Source organism: Bos grunniens, chromosome 8, assembly GCF_055505025.1.
Source record: "Bos grunniens cultivar Pamir isolate PY7600 chromosome 8, Bosgru_T2T1.0, whole genome shotgun sequence".
In the NCBI taxonomy this organism is placed as follows: Eukaryota; Metazoa; Chordata; class Mammalia; order Artiodactyla; family Bovidae; genus Bos; species Bos grunniens.
In genome coordinates, this window is record NC_141172.1 from 102,999,413 (window position 1) to 103,022,093 (window position 22,681).

A 22,681-nucleotide genomic window follows, 5' to 3' on the forward strand; every position below is an offset into this window, starting at 1 on the left:
AGGGATGGACAAGAGGAGAGAGATGGGGATTCTCTCTTTAGCCTCAGTGGCCAAACCAGGGAACCAGAGGAAGGAATGTTACATTTGGGAATCTGTAGCCCAGCCAGGCAGAGAGATTCGTGGACATCCTGAAACTCAGGGGAGCTCTGAGTTGGAGATGGAGCCCTAGGGCGTGGCCAGCACAGACATGCCACCTCTGGACTGCAGATGAGACCAGAAACCCGGGTGACTGGTGCTCTGATGACTGTGGAGGCTCCAGCTCTGGGGCGCCGGGAGAGAACAGAGCTGTCCAGGGTGGTGCGTGGAGTGAGAAGCCCCAGGATGAGTACGGGGCCAGCAATATTAAGGTTATAAGGGGTAGCCTCAAGTGATGGCTGGAGAAATAGGAGGAGGGGTCAGGGGAGCTGAGAGCACAGCAATTGTGCCGAGAAGAGCGCAGGGCAGGTTGGGAAAGGCAGAGGGTCTGCTTGGCTTTCAGCTGTGGGGTAACCAGATGAAGAGCATCCCTGGGCTTTGGTTGGCCCAGGCTCAGGGTCCTTTGCTAACCTGTTAAAAAGGTCCTGCAGCTTGAGGAAAACCATTAGCCAACTGGCCCCAGCTCGTGCTGTGATTGTCAGCTGAGCATCCTCCATAAGCTAGTTCTGACTCCTGGAGCTCTTTTTGGGACAAATGTACACAGGTAGCCCTGGATGTATGACAGTATGGTATCAGAGTGCTGGCGCAGAGCCCTCACACAGAGCTGCAGGAGCGCTCGCCTCTGCCTCTGTGGGTATGTGACTTCGGCCAGGACTGAGCTGGGGTCCTTTCTTGGAAAGTAAGCCCAGAGGCCTTGGGCCAGCAGCTGCCTGGAGGTGCTCTGGGTTTTAACAAAGCAAACACCGATCATGCCAAGCACTGTATATTGAACCCTTGCTCTGTGCTAGATGTTCTGCATGCACTTCACGTAGCCTCATTTGATCTCCACAAACACCGAATGAGATGGTGGGGTTACTGCACCCATTTATAGATGGAGAAACTGAGACTCAGGCAGATGATTGAGACCCTGCCTAGGCGAGGGCAGTGGGACCTGCCCCCATGAGTCAGGCCGAGGGTCTGAGTTCTTCTTGGGAAACTTCTGCTTTGCAGAGGCTTCTGGTCGCCCAGGCCTGGGTAGATAGATGCTGAGGATTAGCCACTGTTTTGATTGCCAGGCTTGCTCAAGAACACGCCTTTCTTGGCCTGCTCTGAGACTGTCTGGTCTTTCCCCCACTCCCCCACCACTCCCAGACTTGACCCCCTGCTCCTATGGTAGCAGATGCTCCATCAGCTTCTCACCTGTCCACACCGGCCCCAGTCTGGCCTGCAGCCCACCCCTCATCCTGCTAGCAGATGTAGGGGAACAGGAGGAGAACCTAGCAGCCGCTTTTCCTGCCATTTTGAGGAGCTGTTCTGAGTATGGTGAGGGAGGCTCAGACCTGGCAGATGAGCTCTCCTGCGGAACACAGGAATACAGAACCCGAACCTGTGACTCAGGGCCTCATGGACAAGTTTCCAGCTTGCTTCTGTATAAACAAATAAGGGAGCGGGTTCCAGAAAATATACTGGAATGGGAGTTTTCTCCCAGTAGAAGTTGCATTAAAATGCCCTGGGGAAAAGTCATGCCCTTTTCCTGGACACTTGACTGGGAGTCTAAGAGGTGAGCCCAAGTGGATCCAGGGCAGTACAGTTGAACTGAAGGCCCCAGGCTGCTGGACTTTCGCCCTGGGCTGGTGTTCATCTGTGGTTTGGCCAGGATGGGGTTAAAGAAAGGCTCTTCTGGGACAGAATTCCTGAGATTGGAAGAGAATGTTGTGGATCTGCAGGAATGGGTGTGATTCTGGGGAGAGGGTCCTTGCTGTTTACCAGATCCTTTCTGGGTCTGGCTGTTGACCTGGTGGGACTCTAGGGCTGGCTCCCTCCAGGCCCGGTGCTGGCTCTTCCTTTTCCGAACAGTGTCGACTTCTAGAGCTGCCTCTGGGGCCACCCATCCGTTCATCTCCATTCGATGGGCAAACATTTATCAAGCACTTACTATGCGCTGTTGATGGAAAAATCAGCCCAACAGGCAGGGCCTGCCTAGTGGCAGGGAGCCCGCCCATCATCTGGATGGGTCACAGTGGGGTCACTTCTGTACCGTATTTATTGAGCTCTTGGGAGCTTATGACCTTGTGGGTTAAAGATCCCCCTGCCAGACTAAGGATGGGAGAGACTGGTGGATTGAGAAATCAAGAAGGGGAGACAGAGCAAAGATAAGGAATTTCATCCCTCTTGAGGTCAGGGGAGCAGAGACCCAAAGGGTCCATGACTTGATGGGATCACTTGCAGTGACCAGCAGTGGCGGGGCTGAATTTCAGGTCCTTGGGTTTGCTGGCTGGAAGACACTTAACAGGGCTGTACAGATGGTTCAGGCCAGAGTCACCCTTCAGTCCCTTCTGCCCGCTCCAGAGCCAGGGCTTTCCCTATGTACCATGTATCCATACATTCCACATTCAAACCCATCAAGAAGAGAGTTTGCCAATTCCCACAGAGTCAAGATCAAGGACTTTGAGACTGAAGCAGAGAAGCCAGAACCACGGGTGGATGGTATTAGCTGACCTTGGAGACCAAGTGTTGAGTTATGTGTCCAGCAACCACAGTTGTCATGCAGGAAAGCGCAGTGGTTAAGAGCACAGACTCTGGAGCCAGATGGTGGAAGTTCACATTCCAGGTCTGTTAGTAATAACTTCTAGTTCTGTGGCTCTGAGCAAATTATCTGAATTTCCCATGCCTTAGTTTGCTCATCTGGAAAATGGGATAACAATAGTAGCTGTCCTCCCGGCATCCCTGGTTGTCATGAGGTATAACTGAATTAAGAGCAGTGGTGGCCTGTGGTGGGTGGTCAGCTGTCAACAGGTGCAAGGTGCCCAGCCTACAAGGGGGCACAGACAGGGACAGTCCCTGCTCTTGTGGAAGCCAGCTGACCATACCATGCAAAGGGCTCCACATGAGAGACACTGGGTGCTCAGTCCCCACAGGATGGCAAGTGATCTGGTCTGGGAGGTAAGGCCTGCCTTCCTGGAGGGTGGGAAGGCTGAATCAAGTCTGAAGGGCAGCAGACCACCAGGCCAAGGGGTGAGAAGAGGTTGGGGAGGGCAGCAGGCCTGCTGGGTGTGCTAAGACTTTTAGACTTCATACAAAGAGCAGTGGGAAGGTGTGAGGTTTTCAGCAGATGGGACACAATCAGGTGTATCGTTTTGCAAAGGCCACTCAGGCGGTTGCGGAAGCCGGGTCCGTGGCCATCAAGTTGAAGGGTGGCCAGCCTGGAGCTGCCCCTGGGGATGCTGATTCTATGCCAGGTGAAATCAGATGGGATGCAGGGCCCAGGTCAGGTGAGAAGCTCTGGGTCTGAGGTGGACAGGGCTCCAGCTGTGCCTGTGCTGGGTGATGAGGCACCTGGCCCTTTTCTCCTTGGCAGCTGGCTGCCCTTCCCTCCTCTGCCCTGCTTGGTTTGCAGTGAAATACTCAGGATTACTGTGAGCCCTTGGGCATCTGGGGAGGATAGGCGGGCAGGAGGATCCATGCTTAGTGATCCGAGTGACTCCTCACAGAAGTCTCGGGCATCAGACCCCAGCCTCCCCTTTCCCTTTCTACAGTGACTGAAGTAGGACATACTCTTTAAGGGAAATGTGGAAAAGTCTGCTGCTGCTGCTGCTAAGTCGCGTCAGTCATGTCTGACTCTGTGCGACCCCATAGACGGCAGCCCACCAGGCTCCTCTGTCCCTGGGGTTCTTCAGGCAAGAATACTGGAGTGGGTTGCCATTTCCTTCTCCAATGCATGAAAGTGAAAAGTGAAAGTGAAGTTGCTCAGTTGTGTCCGACTCTTTGCGACCCCATGGACTGTAGCCTACCAGGCTCCTCCGTCCATGGGATTCTCCAGGCAAGAGTACTGGATTGGGTTGTCATTGCCTTCTCCGGTGGAAAAGTCTAGAAAGTATCAAGAAGAAAGCAGGCCTCCTGCTGTGGCTCTGTCCATCCATAGGCACTGACTGCGTTTTAACATCCTGTGTGTCAAGGACTGACCAAGAACCCGACATACTTTGCAGGGTGGATGTTATTACCCCCATTTGCAGATGGGAAAACTAAGGTCTAAAATATCTAAGTAACTAGCCTATCTATGATAAGTATCAGGGACAAGATTTGAATCTTCTGCTGTCTGACTCCAAAGCACATAGTTTTAGCCCTAAATCCATTAGCTCCATAGCCCTTTAGCTCTGTAGATTAAGCTATATATGTGTATATATATATATACGTTGCTGCTGCTGCTGCTAATCGCTTCAGTCGTGTCTGACTCTGTGCGACCCCATAGACGGCAGCCCACCAGGCTCCGCCATCCCTGGGATTCTCCAGGCAAGAACACTGGAGTGGGTTGCCATTTCCTTCCCCAATGCATGAAAGTGAAAAGTGAAAGTGAAGTTGCTCAGTCGTGTCCAACTCTTTGCGACCCCATGGACTGCAGCCCACCAGGCCATCTGTCCATGGGATTTTCCAGGTAAGAGTACTGGAGTGGGGTGCCATTGCCTTCTCCATATATATGTTACATATGTATAATATATATACACACACACATGTATATACATATATATACGTGCATACTACATATATATGAATAATTTAAAATATGCCTGTACATAAGTGCCATATAGTGCTTAGCTGTTATTTTATTAACAATTGCCTTGTAGAAAGACTGAACCAATCTATGCCACTGCTAGCATTAGAAGAGGATATTTGAAAAAGATAATTCATTATTGCTTCCAATACACTGCACTGATAATCTGTGAATAATTTTCTTACATTTGCTTTCTATTTGCATTTCACCATTTATGATTTTGTTTATTTTAGGGATTGGGATGTTGTCTTTTGTTATTGATTTGTAAACATCATTTGTGTTTACATATGAAGGCTTATTAAGGCTGCATGTATCTTACAAATTATTTTTGAGTTTATTGTTTGCCTATTGAGAGTATTCATGATGATTTTCACAAATGAGAGTGTTACCTATTTTTTTTGAACCAACAATAACTGACATTTATTAGGAACTTTTACAATATGTCAGAATCTGAGCCTTCAGGAAAGCCCTAATTTGGAGAGCACTCTACCGTAAGTAGAGGCTTCCCTGGTGGCTCAGGTAAAGAATCTGCCTGAAATGAGGTGGACTGGGGTTTGATCCCTGGGTTGGGAAGATCCTCTGGAGAAGGGAATAGCAACCTACTCCACTATTCTTACCTGGGGAATTCCATGGACAGAGGAGCCTGGCGGGCTACAGTCCATGGGGTCACAAAGAGTCAGACACGACTGAGTGACTAACACTACCATATGTAAAATGTATGATTCTTTACTTTTGTCCTTAGACATTTTTTTCCCATACTAAGACCAGAGAGGTATTCACTGGTATTTCATTTTATAATGTCATTTGTACTCAAAATTTTAAACCATCTGGAATTAAAATTCATGGAAGTAGGTATGGGTATAGCTTTATTTTCCCTGCAGTAGTTGATCATTTATTAAATGACTTTTCCTCCACTATTACATGACAGACCAGGGTCTATTTTAGGCCATTCAAATATGTTTCATTGCTATGTTTGTATATTTTTAGCCTAGTAAAGTACTATTTTATGACAGTTATTATCTTTATACTATGTGTCTCCCTGCTCCACTTATAATGTTCTGGCTATTTAATCTGTCAGATGAACTTTATGCCCATCTTTATAATTTCCTTAGAAAAAAACCTCTCTTCGGGTTTTTCTTGGAATTGTATTAAATGTGTTTATTTGTGAAGAATTACCATCTTTAAAATATTAACTTTTCCCATCTAAAACCATGGCATATCTTCCCATTTGGTTGAGTTTTTAAAACGTCTCATAATAAACCTCTATAGTTTTTATTGCATAAACCTGGCACATTTCTTACTAAGTTTGTGCTTAGAAATTTTATATTTTTGTTGCTGTTATGAATGGAATATTTTCCCCATTATATTTTCTAGCTGGCTTTCAGCTATTGAAAAAGAACTATTGACTTTGTATATTTGTACTTCTGGTGTTTATTTTACAACCATGCCCTTTGCTGAATTATTTTATTGGTTCTAACAGTATTTCACTTAGTTCTCCTGAATTTTTAGACAGGCACTCATATTGTTTGCAAAAAAGGACATATTTTTGCCTCCTTTTCCTCAAAGGTTAGTAGTCTTATTTGTTTTTCCTGCCTTATTGCTGTGGCCAGAACTTATACACACATGAAACAGTAGTAATGATGGCCAGAGACCCAGCGAACCTTCAGAGGACCTTCCAGAGCTGGGGCCAGATCCGACCCAATCCTAGCCCTAGAGTTGTCTCTTGAGACTCCACTGATTTATTTTCTCACTTGGGAAATATTTTTCTGATGCCTCCTCGGGGCCGGGCCCTGTGCTACGTACTCAGGATCGTGTATCTTGCAAAAGATGACTTGCACAGGGGATTTCTGGCCCAGAATTTTCCGGTCCTTGGTTCGTTCCTTCTTTGTCTCAGCCCCTCGTGAGGCCTCGTATAACCAAAGCCTTCCGTTCTTTCCACTTCCCAACTTCACCTGCAAGAAAGCAGCTCATAGTTTCCATTCCCGCTCTGTTAGTAACACTTCTGGCTTAGTATATACCTTCCTAACCATCTTCTAGCTCCTCAAGGCTCTGTTAACTAGAGTCTGCTATTCCATACAGAGGGAATGGGACTTGTCCAAGATCACACCGGCTCATTGGCTGGAGAGCTGGGTCTGGCACCCACGTCCTCAACCTCACTGAGGTGTAAACAATTAATTAGACTTTATTATTCTTTATATCTCTTACTGGAGAATTTGCAGGAGTCTGGCTGGGAAGATGGATAACTTTCTGCATCCCGGAAGTCACACCTTCAGCTGAGCGAGGGTGCCTTGAGCATCCGTGGAGCCCACACTGCATCTGCTTCCCTTCTTGTCTTCCTCCAGCCTTAGCTTGGCTGATTGACTCTCAGTCTGGGTCAAGTTCTCCCAGCTTCCTCCTGTACTCCACGTGTCACTGGTCATAGTTGGTCGTCTGTGGTGTATTGAAATGTAAAGAGCTTGGGCTCTGGAAGCAGACTTCCTGAATCAAAATCCCACTTATGAATTATAGGATCTTGGACAAATTATTTACCCTCTCTGTGCCTCAGTTTCCTCATCTGTGAAATGGGGATAGTGATCATGGCTCCCTTTTAGATTTATGCGCTGAAGACTTAGAAGAGCACTAGAAAATGCTAGAGCATTCAGCATTACCAGTCTCTGGTTTCTCCCTCGAGAGGTCCCCACCAGCACGACTTGTGTCTTGATCCCCACCATGGTATTCCCAGTGTACACTGTAGGATGTGTAAATGTTCAATAAATTTCAGTGTTCTTTTGTTGTTCTTGGGCAGGGATTAAGTCCCAAACACGGTGCTGGCTGCTGAGAGTGCAGAGAGCAGTCCATTGAAACTAAAATGCCCCCGGATATGGCCTCTGGGCAAAGGAACCAGTCTGGCATCCCTTCGGGTCTCAGTTTCCCCCTTTGTAAGATGACAGGACAGGACGCACAAAGGCCCCCCCATGAGAGCATTTTAAGCCCAGCTCCTCTATTGGCTGCAGAGCGAGGTGGGCAAGGGCGGGGTGGGTAGAAGCTGCTATCCTTTTTTGGCCACTGGAATCCTGGGTGGCCCTGGGCCTGGCCTTGCACATGGACATAAAAGGCATTGGAGCTGGGCTTGTGAACGCCGAGGCTGGGAGAGTGTCAACAAGGGGCTGCTGCAGCATGAGGCTGTTGATCCTAGAGGTGAGGCCCTCAGCAGTGACCTGGATGGACCCAGGTGGACAGAGAGTTGGGGTTCTGGCAAGGAGGGACTGCCCTGCAGCCTGGGGCAGCTGGAGGGCATGTGGGAGAGGCATCTAGGCTTCCCATTTGTACGTGAGGGCTCTGGAGTCAGACTGACCCAGGACCTAGTCAGACCTAGTGAGACATGGCCTCTTACCTGCATGCCACCCTGGACTATGACTCAGCCCCTCTGAATCTGGCGCTTGGTCCTGTGTTGCCACATGTATGTGTAAGAGGGCTGGCGAGGTGCTGCATTGAGTGGGCTTGGCACAGTGTTGGGCACGTGGTAGGTGGGCAGCGAAAGGGCACCCTCTCTGTCTTAAGGTTTGGAATGCAGTGATTTCTCATGCAGAGTGACTGAGTCAGGATTTGGAAGATCTGTGTCCTGACACAGAAAAGAATCAAATGGGAACTAATTAAAGTTGGCCATTCCACCCTCCCCACGTGTAACGTCTCACTGGCTCCTTGCCAAGAAACCTGGATGCCAGGCGGCCATGTGTGCCTGCACCCTTGTGTGTGTGTGCACGTGCGCGCGTGTGCATGTGTGTGTGCACGTGTGTGCGCGCGTGTGCATGTGTGTGTGCATGTGTGTGCATGTGCGTGCGCGCGTGTGCATGTGTGTGCACGTGTGTGCACATGTGTGCGTGTGTGCGTGCGCGTGTGTGCATGTGTGTGCGTGTGTGTGTGTGCACGTGTGTGTGTGCATGTGTGTGTGTGTGTGAACATGCACCCATGCGTCTGTGCACATGCCTCTGTGTGTGTATGTGTGTGTGTGTGTGCTGTGCAGCCCGCATTTTAAAGGTGAGGAAACAAGCTCAGAGAAGTGAAGTCACTTGCTTAAGACCCTACTGTGCGTCTGTGGCTTAACCCAGGACTTCTGACTCAGGACCCAGATTAGGGAGTGAGCTGGGGAGTGAGGCTAAGGGACAGATCAGGAGACTGACTTCTCAAAGGACTGTCTGCTGAGTAATTTAATCAGGCCAGAGCCCTCTTTAGCTATAAGAGACACAGCTGGTAGGTCCTTCCCTGAGCACGTGCTCATAGAAGCCAGGATCCTTGTGATGGGGATGCTCCCTGTGCGTGGGACTAGGGATGCTGGTCTGACTGGGGACATACTACTTGTCAGTGTCTCTGCTATTCCCGCCTATTCTAACTTGTTGGGTCCCAGGCCTCTGTTATGGGAGTCACAAATTCAGGGTCCTAGTTTTAGCTCTGCCAGTGCCTCAGCTTGGGTTCCTGGGCTGTCCTTTTCCTTCTCCAGGCCTCAGTTTCCCTGAATGTGTTATGGGGTAATAGCACTTCCTTTGTCCACTTCATCTGGCTATTCTGGGAACCTGGTGGGTTGAGGGATATTGCAAACTGTGAAGGGCTGTACATAGATTAAGTGGCTGTTAGTGCACTGGCTCTAGGTAATTTGAGACGGTGAGGTGAGCATCGGGGGCTAGGAAAAGCAGAAAGAATCAAGCTTAACTTCAGGATGTGTCTCTTAGAAGGTCTCTGAGAGCCCTGGGGGAGCACATCACCTATACAGTGGGCCCAGGGATCTACAGATTGGTGGGGGAGGATGCAGTCAAGCTGCATCTTGAGAATGTTTCTGGTTTGGCTAATGATGATTGTAGGGGGAGTGGTTTTCTACTTGGGGGTGACTACCTGCATAAGGACCCAGCAGCAGGAATGTGCAAGTCCTGGGGGAAGAAGGACTGTAGTCTGGGATGGGGCAGAAGGGCCCCGTCTTTGGGCTCGGCTGGTAGGAGGAGAGCAGAGTTCTGAATAGGGTGGGTGGGACCAGATGATGGAAGACTTGGGACACCCAAGGGGGAGTTTGGACTTTGTCAGTAGGGTGGTGGGCAGCTATGGAGGGTTGCTGGAGCAGGGGAGTGATGGGATTGAAGAGGACCCCATGGAGGAATGTGAGTGGGGTGGAAGGGGAGGGCATTTAAGCAGAGGACAGGGATTTGAGCAGAGTTGGTGGGGAGAAACCCTCTTTAGAAGACGTGGCGGCCAAAGTGGAATTGTTTCTGTTTCAGGGACAGAAAGGGGACCCCGGGCTCTCACCAGGAAAGGCCCACGATGGGGCAAAGGTAGGTTTCCAGGGACCCCAGCACTCAGGGAAGCGGAGGAGTGGATGGTAGGGAAACCGCCATGCCGTGGCACGGACCTCCTGACAGAGGCCTCTGCGTAACAAAAGGCTGGAGGCAGGATGTAGAAAAGGACGTGGTCTATTCTCTTTGAAGCCCTTCAGCTCTCCCTGCACCAAACCCAAAGCTATCCCTGCTGCCTTCTTCCTATGTGCAGCCAATAAAACTGACAAAAAAATGTGACCTGTGGACATTCCTTTGGTGAATGTCCTTTGGCCTGATGCTCTGAGTGGGTTTTCTGCAGGGCCTGCGAGGTGGCCCTCGGCATCCAGAAGCTTCTTGGTGGCACACGCCCAGGAAGCTTCCAGCAGACATTCGAAGACCCCTCCAAGGTGGTTAGTTCAACACACGGATCTATGGATTTTCAGGACGTAGAAGGGAATGGGCTGGGGAGGCAGGGCTGCCTGACTCTGAAGGGCTGAGACCAGAACTTCTCCCATGGAAGAGAGAAGAGTTAGGCCCAAGGACTTCATTGCCCCTGAAGCATCCACCCTGTAAGTTAGGCAAGGGGCCTGGAGGGACTGCAAGTCAGGCCAGAGCAGGGGAACCCAGAACTCTAAGTAAGATCGCCCAGGGTCCCGGACATCCATCCTCTGGAAGGAGTCCTTGAGTCTGGTTTCCTTCTGGACACAACCCCAAAGCCCTCCTGACCGGAAGAACTCTGCTTCTCAGCCCAGCCTCTGGTGCATGGAGACTTAGAGGTGGCGGCTCCTGTTGATTTCTCTGAGACACAGGAGGCTCATTCCTTCACATCTTCATGAGAAGTTTGCTCACTCAGCAAGCGCTTCCTGTGTATATACATCCACACGCACCCCCATTGGATCCTCATAAGCTTATAGCCCAGGCAGCTGGGCCTAGCTTGCCTGGGAGGAAACAGAGGCCCCAGAGGCGGCGGCTGGAGGCCACGCAACTGGTCAGGTGTAGACCAGACTTTGTACCCGGGCTGGATGACCTCCAGGGGCCCAGGCTTCTCTCCTGCTCCTGCGTTGTCTGCTCCTGGGTCTCATGGTGGTGGCAGAAATGCCCCCTACTGGGTGGCCACCACGTCCAGCACAGGCAGGAGAGAGGGAGTCAGGAATGTAGGAGAGGGATTGCCAGTTGGAACAGGTTGCATGTTCTCCAGGGCAGTGGTTTGCAAACATAGTTTTGGCGGTGTAACCCATTCCCCAGATGGTTCCTTCTGCCGAAGTCCAACATAGAAAACAGATCAAATGGAGAGACTGAATTATGTGGGGAGGGGCTGGGTCCCATGCCTGCTCGGCTGCCCTCACCCTGTGCAGAGGACCTGAGTCTCCCCTGAGGCCTTTAGGCCTCCGTGAATCCTATTTGCAAACCACTGGCCCTGGGAGGCCGAACTTTCAATAAGTGTCTGCTCCTATTGCCCCATCTCACCCCGTTTTCTGTGTTTTTTTCAGGGTGACATGGGCTTGCCCGGGCTCACTGGGAATCCAGGACCCCTTGGACGAAAGGTACACTTTGGTGCTGATGCTTCACTTTGTCCAGTGGGTTTCCTAGCAAGCGGGGTCCTCAGACAGGAGTGCTATGTACTGCCTCTCCCCAGCCCTGGCCCAGATCCTCGGCAGTGGGCTGGTGGCCAGAGGGGAGAGAGGTTTCTGAGGGTCTGTGTTTACCCGGGGGCGTGGAGCACCTTGGCTTGGAGCAGGTCCCCCCCCATGGTTAGTGAGATGTGACAAGAAGTAACCCTGTCCTTCCTTTTGCATCCCAGCTGCTCCAGGGAGGTCCTGAGGGTGCTCTTGGTGGTGGAAGGAATATTGTCAGAGCCAGGAGTCCCCATAGGTTCGGCTCCACCTTCCATGAGCTGAGTGGCCTGGGACCTGCACATCCCCTCCCTGAACCTCAGCCTTCTACCTGGAGTGACCATGACCTACCCCGTCCCCTGTCCCTGATCTCCCGGGGGCTGTAAACCACGAGCAAGGTCTGCAGCCTGAAAGTTGAGCGAGTGGGCTCCGGGGTCAGTTGCATCTGGACTCCACTCCCTGCTCCACCATTTGCTCGCTGTGTGACCTGGGGCAAGTCAGTAACCTCTCTGGGTCTAATATCATCCCTCCCATATACTGCAGGGAAATCTCTATAGAGGCAGAGTTCTCTGTGCATTTTGAGCTGTTCTCATCCTCCCCCACCTCATCACTGCATCAGTCAGGCAGGGGGTGTTACCTCTTTGGGGGAAGAGCTGCCATTTTCCTAGGTGGTGGGTCTCTGGCTGGCTGTGCCCCTGAATTCCTCTCTGGCTTCGCAGCTAGGGTGAACCATCCTTCAGACTCAACAATACTTGTGCCCCCTCCAGGAAGCCCTTCTAGAACCCCAGCTTTCGGGTCTAGAGCCTCTACTCTGCTTGAAGACTCAAAGTCCATCTAAACTGCGTTCTTTTCAGCCCCCAGACCAGCCTCACCAACCAGGACATGCAAGAATGGTTTGTCGCTCTTCCTGCAGAGCCTCGCTCAGGGCCTGTGTGTAGTAGGTGTTCAGGAAACAGGGAGGACAGTGCAGGGTCAGGGTCAGTTCCTATTTTTGCAGGAAAACCCCCCATTGCTGATGGGTTTTCAGTCTATAGATCAGCCGAGGGCCGCAGCTTGAGCATCCTTGCTGGCTCCCAGCTGTAGCCACAGCTGCCCTCTTCCTTGGCCATCTGGTTCTCATTTGGGCAGCCGTGGCATCTCCTGGCTCCATCCTGTCCATGCTCTGAGGGTCCCCATGGCACAGGTGGACGTGGAACATGACTGCCCCCAGACCCCTTCTCCTCCAGCCTCTTCGGCCAGAACAGGTCCTCCTGCAGATCTGAAGAAGCCAGACCCAGACAGGAGTGCGTGGCTGTCTGTGAGCTGGGGAAACGTGGTCTTTTCTGGCTCAGAGAACACAGAGGAACTCCCTCTCCCCGCTCACTTCCTCTCTGGGCTCCAGCACTTTCTGATGGATGAGGTGTGAGTGGAAAAGTCTTCTTCCAGTCCTGGCTCATAAAGCAGCCAGTGGTGGTCTCGCTTGGCACGGGAGTAGGAATCTAGCAGAGGAGGTGGAAGATGGAAAACCAGATGGGACTGGCTCCTGCCTGGGGTTCTAGCCTTCCTGCTCTTAGCAGATGTCCAGGGAGGCCCAGAGTCCCCAGCGCAGGGGAACCAGCTCACCTGAGCAGGGAGAGACATCTTTTCTAAATTAAGGAAGAGTCTCTGTGTGGTAGGAAAACGATTTGGCAAAGCCATTTCCACCGAGTCCCTCTGGCTCCTGTCGAGGCAAACACGGAGGAGTTTGGTCTGGCAGGCCAGTGTCACCTAATCACAGGGGGTGGTGGTGCTCAGGTCTCAAGGCAGGGACCCTTGACCAGTGGTGGGGGTCAGGGAGGCAGACCAATGGGGTGGGCAGCCTCACCTGGAACCATCCCTGTTTGTCCGTAGTCGCTCCTCCCACAAGCATCTTTTGGTAACAACAGTAGCCATTTGGCACTGATCCTGCTGAGCGGTTTGCCTGCATCATCTCATGTGGGGAGCCTTGAGCGAGAAAGCACGTCAGTGGCTGAGAGGCGAGGCCAGTGTGCCCTTTGCTCATCAGCATGTTGAATTTTGGTGTCACCTCATAGTGACACCAGTAGCCCTATTCATTCATTTCTTCAACAGGACGGATTGGTTGCCTATTGTGTGTCAGGAAGTGTGCAGGCCTCTGAGCTGAATAGAGACAAAAATCCCTGATCCTCAGAGTTTGCAGTCTTGTGGGAGGAAGGAGGCAATAAAAATGGTAAAAATACGAGGTGTGTTAGAAGATGAAAAAGGCCATGGAGAAAAGTGGGCAAGAGAAAGGGACTTTGAGTTGGGAGTTTCTCATATTGACTAGTGTGACAGAAAGGCTTGCTGTTCGTCATCACATCGCTTCCTCATAATAGCCTCCAGCAGTTAAGCAGTATTATGCCCATTTTACAGCTGAGAAAACTAAGGCCCAAATAGGTCTCATTCATTCATTCACTCTTCCAGTCATTGCACAAAGATGTACCTATGTACCTGGCCCTTTGCTGACACAGGTGTTAAATGCCAATGAGATCACTAAGGGCTTTCGGAGAGTGAAGTCTACAGCCCTGGTTCCCAGCCCCTCTGTGTGTGAGAACCAGTGCGGGAGTTTGTCCTTCACCTCCACAGGGGTTCCAATTCAGCTGGTCTCAGTGGACTAGAGCACTAGATCATCACGTGCAGCCAAGGCCGAGAGCCACTGGGCTAGTGGACAGAGCTTCCAGGGTCACTAAATGGCAGACCTGGGATTTGAACTCAGGTCTTCTAACCTGCAGGCCCTTTCCCTCTCTACAATGCTGATGGAAACAGTTTCTTACATAAGAGCCTCCCCACCTTCAATAAGGCTCCCTTCTCCGCATCTGTCTGCGATGCTAGCCAAGGGACTCTGCTGAGCTGATTCCCAAGGGCAGGTCAGACACGCCTGGATGGAATCCCAGCTCTGTCCCCCTCCTGCTCTGTGAGCTTGGGCCAATGGCCTCAGTTGCTTTGTGCAGTGTTTCGGAGGGTTAAATAAGATGCTATGTCCTCAGCACCCAGCGTGAATGAACGAATGATCGTGAAGAAGCAGCACTGAAGAAGGTCTTGCCCACTTGGTCCCATCAGTCATCTTGCTTAGTTACCAGTTAACTGCCCTCCCTTGTGGCTCAGATGGTAAAGAATCTGCTTGCAGTGCAGGAGACCTGGGTTTGACCCCTGGTTTGGGAAGATCCCTTGGAGAAGGAAATGGCTACTCACTCCAGTATTCTTGCCTGGGGAATCCCATGGACAGAGGAGCCTGGCGGGCTATGGTCCATGGGGTCACAAAGAGTCAGACATGACTAGGGACTCACACACACACACACACCCTCCTCTAGCCCAGAAAGCTGGAGAGCCCTGTTTGCTCCTTGGGAGGGCAGAATCCAGTGCTGTCCCTAGTCTAATCCCCCTGCCTTCGCTCCTATAGAGCAAGCGCTTCTCAACTGCCCCCAGGGAACAGTTCACAGTGGAGGCATTTTTGGTCATTACCCCCTGTGAGGGGGCGCTTCTAGCTTTAAATGAGTAGACGCCAGAGATGCTGTTACAGATCTTGTGATGTATGGCACACACACCCCACCCACAGCAAAGACTGATCCAGCCTGCGGTGTCAGTGGTGCCAAGACCAAGGAATTCTGCTGTATAGAAACCTTCGAAGCATCCAACCCATGTGCCCTGGGCCTTCCTGCCTCCCTGTATTTGTTTATGCTGGGCTCTCCCCTGGCAGGCTCTCTCCTCCCTACTCATCTTCATGTATCAGTCTCGATTTTACCCTCACATGCCATCTTTTCCAAGAGTATCTGCCCAGCACCTCCAGGCAGAATTCGTATCTGCCTTCTCACACTAGCACATTTTCTCAGCCTCTTTGGGACTCTGCATTTTCTGGCTAGCGGGCAACTCACTGATATTCTTGGCATAGTTGTCAGACTAGACCAAGTTCACAGAGGAGGACCTCTTCTTCTTTGTTCCTCATGTGGGGCTCAGCACAGCGCTGGACACAGACATCTGCTCTTTCACCCCACACCTCCCTGCCTCCTCTGCCCATGGCAGACATAACGAGTTGCTCTTTCTTGCCAAGCCTAATTCAGCCTCAGACTCTTTCTTAACACATTGCTCCAGGCAGACATCACTGATGGAATAAAGTTGGTACCCAAATTGAAACTTCCTTTTGGCTCCCTCCCGCCACCCTCACCCTGCCCATAACCCCTCCCTATGCCTTCTGCGTTGGCCACTGTCTGAGAGTCTGTAGTAAAGTGGGCAGGCAGAGGGGGTCATCTGGGGATGTTTTTGGGGTGTGTGATTGACAAACCTTAAGGCAATCTCCTGCCTTTCTGCAGAACTGCCAATTCTATCTGGACATAGCACCCCCAGTTCCAAGCAGCACCCCCAGTTCCAAGCAGCACCCCCCGTTCCATACAGCGCCCCTACTGAGAACCTCCTTGGGTTCCCCCTGTTGCTGAGCTGTTCTGATCTTCTGGTGCCTACACCCACTCTGTTTCTTTTTTTTTTAAGAACATTTATTTATTTAAAAGAATTATTTATTTTAAATGGCTCTACTGGTCACATCGTTGCGGCATGTGGGATCTTTAGTTGTGGCATGTGGGATCTAGTTCCCCAAACCCAGGATTGAATCCGGACCCCCTGCTTTGGGAGCACAGAGTCTTAGCCACCAGACCACCAGGGAAGTCCCTCCGGCTCCGTTTCTGAACTCCGCTGACGCTCTGCTCTCCAACGAGGCTCCTCCTTCTAGCCTCAGCTTACAACACCACCTCCTCTGCTTGGGTGTCTGTACTCTCCTAGCAGTCAGCGCTACTTTGTCCTGCTTCGTATGTGTTTAGTGCCCATATCCTGTTCTAGAAGGTAGGGAGCAAGTTTGCTTTGTTTACTTGTGTGTTCTTAGTGCTAAGATAGAGTCTGCCACGTTGGTGGGGCTTAGCAAACCTTTGAATGAAGGAGTAACCAGATGAATGAAGGCTCCATACAGAAGCTCTACCTCCCTGCTCTGACCTCTTTCAGGTACCCACTGAGCAGAGTTCAGCATCAGAGGCCTGACTGTACTGGGATGGACTGTGCTTTCGGACAAGCCACGCATCACATTGCAGAATCCCATAGAATCCTATCATTTTGGGGCCAATAGGGTGCTTTGAGAAGCCAGCTAGGGAAACTGAGGTGCAGAGAGGAGCAGAAACTTGGCGGGTATGGTGTCGTGGCTCACTCCGCCTCTTGAAAGATGTTTCTTCCTCCTGACCCTTTCTGTTGAGGGGCTGTCCATCCTGCTGGCTGCCCAGTGTGGCCTGGGAGCTGCCAGGGTGGTAGAGAAGTTTAGCGGGAAGCCTCATGGAATGCTGAGTGGGTCTGGTGAGCTTTATTCTACTGCAAGAGAAGCTGGGGCCTCGTGCAGGCTGATATGGAGCCTTCAAGATCAGTGTGCGAGGGGGGATCCGCTGAGAGGTCTAGGCTGGTTCTCAGGACCCCCAGGAAGGGACAAGACCCCCCCTCCCCTCCCTTCCCAAAGCCCAAATAGCATCCCAGCCGACGGGGAGACTGTCTGCAGTAACAGTGAGGTGATGTCTGGTTTTTACTTGTGCATTGTAAGCAATGATTAATCTGGCTCCCAAACCAAAATATAGCCCGAGTTCTATTATAAACACGGGTCCTGTGGAGACCCGCCTGCCGAGAGCCAGAGGCCCCTTGCAGATTTCTGTGGTCCCTGGAACTCCCCTGAAGCCTCTGCTCTCCCCTCGTCCCGGTCAGGCAGCCATCACCCGTGGGGAAATCACTGCCCGTGGGTCCACCTTGCGGTCAGCGCCCGCCATGTAATTGCTGGGGCCCTGGAGAAGGTAATGGTTTAGATTCTTCCAAGACCTGGGGCCCTGTCATTTGAAGCTATTTCACTGGCCCCAGCTTGGTAAACACCGTTAAGGTGCTTTCCAGGGAGCATAGGAACCCCCACCCCCACCCCAACCCCATGTCTTGGCTGTGTTCAATCTCAGCTGTTCCCAGTCCGCTAACAGAAACACGGGTTCGTGGCAGTGTTCAAGGCCCTTCTGGGCCCATGGTTTGGAAAAGACCTAGGAACTGTGGCCTTCTGGACAAAGCCCAGCCCAGTGGGTCTGGAGTCATGGGGAATGGTCTGGGCTTGGCCATAACTTGCCAACTAGCCTTTGGCGAGTCTGTTTACCTGTCTGAGCCTCGGTTTCTCATTGTATCCAATGAAGGAGGCTGTGAAACTGATGGCTTAGGTCCCTTCCAGCTCAGACAGTGGGTTCATGATGCTACAGTGACCCACAAGCTCAGACCTGGGGAGGTGAGTCTGTAAGAGGGTCTTTCCCTTGGTGACCCTGTGACTCTTCCAGGTGAGCTCGGGTCTCAGCAGTTAGGACATAGGACTTCGCAGCCTGCTGTGTGGCCTCTTTACCTCACTAAGCTTCAGTTTCCTCATCTGGCATCAGTTTCTTCATCTGGCAAGTGGGCATGGTAATTCCTGCCTCTCAGGGATGATCGCAGGTGTTGATGAGATGGTGCACCTAGGCCTTAATGCGGGGCCAGGCATAGAGTGAGTCACTGTTCACGTCCCCGATGGTCATTCACTTCCTTTTCACTGCATCCTGAGTAGGAGATTTACTTGAAATCTCCTCCTGGGATTTCACTGACAAGTCTGCCAAAGCATTGGTTTCTAGCTTCTTTGTGGCTGCAAGGAAGCCAAAGGAGCACGTGGTGCGCGGGGCTCCCTGGACCCCTCTCTCGCTTCTCTTGGAATTCTTGCCCCGTTATTGCACTGGCTCCATTATGGCACTGAGGCAGCAGAGGATGGCAGAGAGAGGCTCAGAGAAGGCTTAGAGCTCAACCCCTGGGCTGAGTCACACAGCTTAGAGCTCGAGGCTCCACTCAGCTCTCCATGGGAAAAGGCTTTGCTTGTTTTTTCTCATCTGCAGGCTTCAAGTGGAGAAAGGATGATGGTCATACATCCTGTCCATGACACATCCCTGCTCAAAACCCTCCTGTGCTTTCCTGCCATCTTTCCACCTGGCATGCTCTGGCTTCCTGCTTCCTTTCTGACCACCTGGTCACTCTGCCGCTCACCTCTCACTCATTCTGCTCCAGTCCCACGGGGCTCATTCTTTCTTGAGAGCGTTCTCCCTCAGGGTTTCTGCCCCTATTGTTCCCTCTGCCTGGGAAGCCTTTCCCCAGAGAGCCAGCCCTGTGTCCAGCCCCCCTGCCTGCCACGGTCACCACCCTGCCCAACATGGCCCTGCTCTGTCCTCTGACTCTGCTCACTTTTCTCCATAGCGCTCCATAGCACTCTCCATAGCGCCATAGCACATGCCACACATTATCGCTTTTTTAGAATTTCGTTTTCAGTGATGATGAGAAAACACATCACGTACATTTTTCCATCTGAACCCTGTTTGTGTGTGCAGTCCAGCAGTGTTGGGTATGTTCACACTGTTGTGCAATCGATCTCCAGAACTTTTTCATCTTGCAAGACTGAGACTCTACCCCCATGTGAGCAGATCCTTGAGACATTACGTTTTATATTTATTTGTTTTTGTATCTGCTTAATTAGACTGTAAATTCCTTTAAGGCAAAGGATCTTGTCTTCTTGTTCACCCGATGCCTAGCATGGGGCCAGAGCATGAAAGTGCAGCAAATGTTTGTTGCATGAATGAATGAAATATAAAGATCATGCTACTAACAGCAGCTGGTCTTTATGGGGCCCTTGAATTCAGTGTGGTGCTAAGTGCTTCACACATTATATCATACAGTCTATAATGCCAACCCCTGAGAACCCCATTTTGCAAGATGAAACCAGGGCTCAGAGAGGGGGCCCCAAGGCCTCCAGCCAGTAGGGAAGCAGTATAGGGATCCAGATTAATCTGAAACAAGAGATCTTAACCACTCTGCATGCTGGCTGCTGACTGTGGCCGCTGCATCACTTTGCCCACTGGGGAAGAATGGCATGCTGGCGGAATCTCACCCAGCCGTGCTGCATCAAGATCATGGGCCCCAGGTCTGAGATGCAGTCACAACGCTGAGCAGTCTCAAGGCGTGAGTAGGTGCAGAAGGAATGCTCGTAAACTCCCCAAACCTCTTGGATCAGAGCGATACTGTTTATAATTAAAGAGTGCCGCTTTCTAGGGGTCTGTGGGGGTGCCAAACGTGTGTGCCTGTGGGTGTTTGTGGATGTGCATGAACTGTACATGCCCAGGGAGGCTGCAAGGCTCTCCGTGTGGCCTCCGGTGTCCGAAGGACCCAGTGGTGAGCTTGAGCCGCTGCTCCTTAGTAATGGGATTCTGGACAAGTGACTTCCATTCTTCAAGACTCGGTTTTCTCCTCTGTAGGATGGAGATGATATAAAGAACAGTGGGTAGAGGGGGTTCACAGGCATCGTGTGTGTGTGTGTATGTGTGTGTGTGTGTGTGTAGTCTAGAGTCTCGTTAATCACCAGCCTGGGGCAGCCCTAGGGCTTCTACCTGCAATGCAGGAAACCCGGGTTCAATTCCTGGGTTGGGAAGATCCCTTATAGAAGGCAATGGCTACCCACTCCAGTATTCTTGCCTGGAGAAATGCATGGACAGAGGAGCCTGGTGGGCTACAGTCCATGGGGTTGCAACGAGTCAGACACGACTGAGTGAATAACATGCTGGGGGTGCCCTAGAACTCCTGAGTTCCAGAACACCAGAACTGAAGGGTCCTCGAAGTTCTAACTCCCTTATTTGACATCCAGAGAAGGGCAGTGACCCCTCCAGGGTTGCACAGTAAGTCAGAGATGGTCTGGACCCAGCACAGGGCTCCGGTGAAGGGGGGATCTAATGGAGATCACCCCATCTCCACCACACTGTCTGAAACGGAAGCCCCTGCTCCGTCTTATTTCCTAACAGCCCAAAGCTTAGGGAAGTTTGAAGTCTGGGGTTTCCCTGCAAAGAGCTCCTTACACTCATGAAACAGTCCAAGTGGCTGTCCCCAGTGCCACCTGCAGGCACACACTCGTTTTGATTCTCTTGACCTGGAGACCTGGCCTTGGACCACGGGAATTAGACCATGGGGACAGGACACATGGTTGATACTGAAACGTCACCAGACTCTTTCTCAGTCAGTCCAGCGGCCTCTTGTCCCCTGGAATAGTGGCTGGAATCACTGGGAAGAAGGGGGGCAGCTATTTGAGGGTCACACGATTGGTCAATATGTATGAGATCTTTTCTGACAGGGGGTTAGTGAGAAGGTTCCGACAGAAAAATCCCAGCATTGTATGGTGGGTGAGCACAGCTCAGACTTTAAGGTCCTCATCTGTCCGCCCATCACTGAGACATCCCTCCAGCCCTGCTTCGGACGTTCTTACCTTCTCTCTGGGTTTGGAAAGAAGGGTGGTGATAACAGCAGCAGTCTCTCCCAGTTGCTGTATCCTAATTCAGCTCACAAGCCCTGCCCCAGGAGGGATCAATCCCGGCTGTCTTCTGGTCTAAGAACCACTGGTGACGGAGAGGAAACTGCAGGATGCCTGATGTACTTATCTCCACTCGGACAGCAGTTCTCAGACGCGTACTAGCACACGTCCCTGCCGTAGCGCCTGCAGTGATCCCCGGACCCCGACGTGTGGTCCTAGGCTCAAGTGGTTTCTTTCCCTCCGCAGGGACAGAAGGGTTATCCTGGACCGACGGGGCACCCCGGAGAACAGGTGAGGGCTGCAGCCTCAGCCCCGCCCTCCTCGCCCTCCCTTGCTCCAGCCCCCCTGCCTGTCCTTGGCCTCCACCCCACCCTGCCTGGTTCCACGAGTAAGCTCCAGAGCCAGGAGGCTCTGCCTCCCATCCCGCTGGGGCCCCCACCCGACCCCACCTCTCCCCCAGCCACATCTGCCTGAAAGGGCTGGAGTCCACGCCGGCCCAGTGCTGGCATGAGCCGCTGGACTCCGGTTAGCGCCATGAATAGCTGGCCTGTTCCGGGCGATGTTAGGGGATATTATACACGCCACCACGGGGTTTGCAGGAATTTTGGCTGCCCTGGCCCAAGTCAAACATCAGCCGCTGCCAGCGTGGGAGAGCCCAGCCAGGCCCCCTCAGTGCTTTATTCCTGGGCTGCAAGGACAGGGGGTTTTGTCCCTCCAAGCTGGTCGGACCGGTTTCTCAAAAGGGTGGGCTGGGGGAAGAGGGTGGGTTAGCGGGGGCGCCCAGCAGGCCGATGGCCTCCCCTTCCTCCCCTTTCGTCTCACATTCCTGCCCTTCTCTTTGTCCATTGTAAACCCCGGTCCCCCACCGCCCTCCAGACCTGGAGCTGGGCAGGGTCTCCCCTTTCCTTATGTTTCTCTTATTCCTTTGCAGGGGCAGCCAGGACCCGAGGGTAGCCCAGGGGCCAAAGGTTACCCTGGCAGGCAGGTGCAGTATATGGCTTCTGGAAGCTCTGTGGCCGTGGTGGTGTGGAGCTGGCCACGGGTGCCCCCAGGCAGAGGGAGGCGGTGGGCTGGGGGCCCAGGAGCTATACCTGCCAGGTGGGCCCTGAAGGAAAGGGCTGTTCAGGGCGCTGTGCTGAGGAGCCTTCTCTGAAGGCAGCAGGGCAAGGATGCTCAGGAGGAAACAGAACAAACAGTAGTTCTGGGGTGTGAGAGCGTGGCTCCAGAAGCTCTCCCAGCCGCCTGCTTGGGGCCCTGGGGTAGCTGGGGGCTCCGTTTGAAGATCAGGAGTGTAACCCCACTCCTATCATACAGAGGGACAGCTGAAGCCAACGGAGACAGACTTGGCCTGGGTTGTTGGCAGCAGCTAGAACGTCTCCATATGTCCTTGCCCTTCTGTCTTTTGTGTTTCAGGGGCTGCCTGGACCTGTAGGAGACCCTGGGCCCAAAGGTAGCCGGGTAAGTGCGACTTGGCACGTGCCGCCTGCCTGGGGGTCTGGGTGGGCATTTCCTGTCCCTCCAGCGGGCCCCGTGGGCGATCGGGGCTGTAAAGCCTGCAGTGTCCACCCAGGGTCTTCTGGGGGAGCTGGGGCCTTGGTCCTCCCGCCTGAGTGCTCCCAAGAGCAGAGAGGCAGAGGATGGCTACATGGTGGGGAACCCTGGAGCCAGCTTGGTCTCCACGGCCAGGCAGCTGGGCAGTACAGGTCAGCTGGAGGCTCGGCCGCAGTCCAGCTGCTATAATCACACATTTGCTTGC

General features: G+C 52.3%; 1 protein-coding gene across 6 annotated transcripts in view; it reads left to right on the top strand.

Annotated features, from left to right (window-relative positions):
- COL27A1 (collagen type XXVII alpha 1 chain) overlaps window positions 1-22,681 on the top strand; it is a 153,205-nt gene that overhangs the window by 28,167 nt on the left and 102,357 nt on the right. For 5 of the 6 annotated variants that reach the window (XM_086413851.1, XM_086413850.1, XM_086413852.1 and 2 more), the window contains 5 exons: window positions 9,907-9,960; window positions 11,433-11,486; window positions 21,172-21,216; window positions 21,857-21,910; window positions 22,339-22,383. In XM_086413851.1, the coding sequence (XP_086269977.1) occupies window positions 9,907-9,960; window positions 11,433-11,486; window positions 21,172-21,216; window positions 21,857-21,910; window positions 22,339-22,383 (252 nt within the window). Of the gene's footprint in view, window positions 1-9,906; window positions 9,961-11,432; window positions 11,487-21,171; window positions 21,217-21,856; window positions 21,911-22,338; window positions 22,384-22,681 lie in introns of those variants that run through there. The other variant, XM_086413855.1, reaches the window with a different exon arrangement.